At 53.9% G+C, this 2,347-nt stretch overlaps 1 protein-coding gene across 1 annotated transcript in view; it reads left to right on the plus strand.

Annotated features, from left to right (window-relative positions):
* Cmip (c-Maf inducing protein) overlaps window positions 1–2,347 on the plus strand; it is a 206,451-nt gene that overhangs the window by 201,285 nt on the left and 2,819 nt on the right. Inside the window, exon 20 of the mRNA XM_031341528.1 lies at window positions 739–809. Within this exon, the coding sequence (XP_031197388.1) occupies window positions 739–809 (71 nt within the window). The remainder of the gene's footprint in view (window positions 1–738; window positions 810–2,347) is intronic.

Consider the following 2,347-nt stretch of genomic DNA (forward strand, 5'->3'; position numbering starts at 1 on the left):
CCCCCCCCCCCCCCCCCATGCTCCTGGAGCTGTCTTGAGAAGCATAGTGACAGGGGCCGGGACACTGGCTTCACAGTGTTGATCAAGGGGGTGTCAGTCCTGGAAACCAGCATGTTCCAGTTTCCCTGTTTGCTAACCTGGTAGCTTAGATGGGTAGTCTCTGCCCAGCTATGAAATGGTCAGACAGACTCTTGGGAGGTGACGGAGAGTGTGGCAGTAGACAGTAGAAGTGGCTGTGACATTGCATGCCTGTGGACTGGTTCTACATGGCGGGAGCACTGATATGGAGGAAATGAATAATATTGAGCCTACTTTCTGGGAGGCATCTGCAGTTGGGGGGCTTCAAATTGACACTGCACTTGTCCGGTCCCCTCAGCCTCAGCAGAAGCATTTGGCTGTGTCTGCAGCAAGCACCTGTGCGGTTCCATAGTGAGCCAGCCCCACCTTGAAGTTTGCTCTTGAGATCAAAAGTCAGAGATGTGAGCCAGCAGAACCAGGGAGCATCCAAGAACCTCCCCCCTGGGGGGGGCAGGAGAAAGGTCAGGGGTCAGGGACCAAGAAAAGACCCCAGAGCATGAAGTGGGCAACCTGTTGGCCATGATGGCTGAACTCACACCATCGCAGCTCCCTCACACATCCACACTGAGAGTTGACTTAAGTGTCCCCCATCCTGCCCTAGTCTTTCATGTGGACTCACTGTCTGTCTGTCTGTCTGTCTGTCTGTCTATGCTTACCCAGCCATGAAGAGTCTTTGCAGTTTAAATATGAACAGCACCAAGCTCTCGGCTGACACCTATGAGGATCTGAAGGTAAGCCCTCCCTGCTGGTTTCTTCCCTCCCTGGCCTGTCCACCCCCTCCCTCCTTAGCCACCCTTAGAGATGCTTCTCCAGCACAATGCCTGGCATACTAGGAGCAAACAGAAAGGGGAAGGGGAGTGACAAAACCAGGCTGAGTTGACAGCCTAGAAGTGGGGATCTGTATGGCATGGGAAAACCAAGGGCCGCTCCTTCCAAAAAGAGACCACATAATGTTGAACCCAAAGGATAAGAAGCCTAGGATGTCCAGAGGCGGGAGGGTGGGGGGAAGGTGAGGAGGCGGGGGCAGGCCCTGGTCGTAGCAAGCCTAGCTGGAAAGTGAGAACAGGAGAGCTGATAGAAATCCTCATGAGCCACAGGTCTAGATTTTATTCAGTGTCAGGACACCCCTGGGGGCTCTTAGAGGGAGTACCAAGTCCAAGTTTTAAGACTTTAGCTGTTGTCTGGAAGATGAACTGTGGGAAAGGGAGCCAGGGTAGAAGCAGGCCGTGTGTGTACTAGGCTGGGGCAAGCCCTCTGGGGGCTGGCATGTCATCCATCAGAGCACACGTACTTCTTAGGGACGCGGAGGCAGGGCCTACAGCACTTCCTGCTTTGGGTCCCAGAGACACCCTAGCATCCTGGAAGCTGCTGTCAGAGGGTCCACATAAGCCCTTGGTCAGGGTCCTCCTTCACTGGGGTCTCCCGGTGGCCCTGCAGCTACTACCAACTGCTGTCTTTAGTCTTCTCATAGCATGGACATAGGACCTGCAGAGCCCAGTGGCCAGACTTATGGCACTTCCGATGTCTCTGAGGCCACCAGCCCTGTGTTCTGAGGGTTCACTATGCACATGGTTCGCTGTGCAGTCCAGCCCAGTCTTTCTGTACCAAACAGCGGCTTGATTTGTGACCAGAGAGGTCACTGAATCCCAGAAGGCACAGAACTTAGGGGGGCAACAGTGGGACCCACATCTGTAGAGCTACGCACACTTAGCATGCCTCTGCAGACCAGTGCTCACAACATTGGGTCAGACTTGGAAGAAGTGTGGCCCCAGGTGTTACATCAGTAACACACCTAGCTACATCAGTGTGTTTACACCCAAACACACGGGAGGGGGGGCATGCTGCAGTTTGAGAAGCATAGCCCTCAGGGTGCCTGCACTCAAGTCCCCAAAAGCCACAGAGCCCCCAGGATCAAGTGGGAGAGGCTACTTATGAGGAAAACTCGCTCCTTTTATGTTTCTTTTCATTGAGGCGGGGAGGGAGAGAGCGAGTGCACCACATGTTTATGGGTACACTCAGAGGGCATCAGATTCTGTGGAATTGGAGTTATAGGTGGTTGGGAGCCATCTGACATGGGTGCTGCCAGCAATGGCTGATCTTTCTAGTTCCTACTATCTTTTTTAAAAAAAAATATTGCCAGGCAGTGGTGGCGCACGCCTTTAACCCCAGCACTTGGGAGGCAGAGGCAGGCGGAATTCTGAGTTCAAGGCCAGCCTGGTCTCCAGAGTGAGTTCCAAGACAGCCAGGGCTATACAGAGAAACCCTGTCT

This window comes from Mastomys coucha, unplaced genomic scaffold (assembly GCF_008632895.1).
Source record: "Mastomys coucha isolate ucsf_1 unplaced genomic scaffold, UCSF_Mcou_1 pScaffold22, whole genome shotgun sequence".
NCBI classification, from domain to species: domain Eukaryota; kingdom Metazoa; phylum Chordata; class Mammalia; order Rodentia; family Muridae; genus Mastomys; species Mastomys coucha.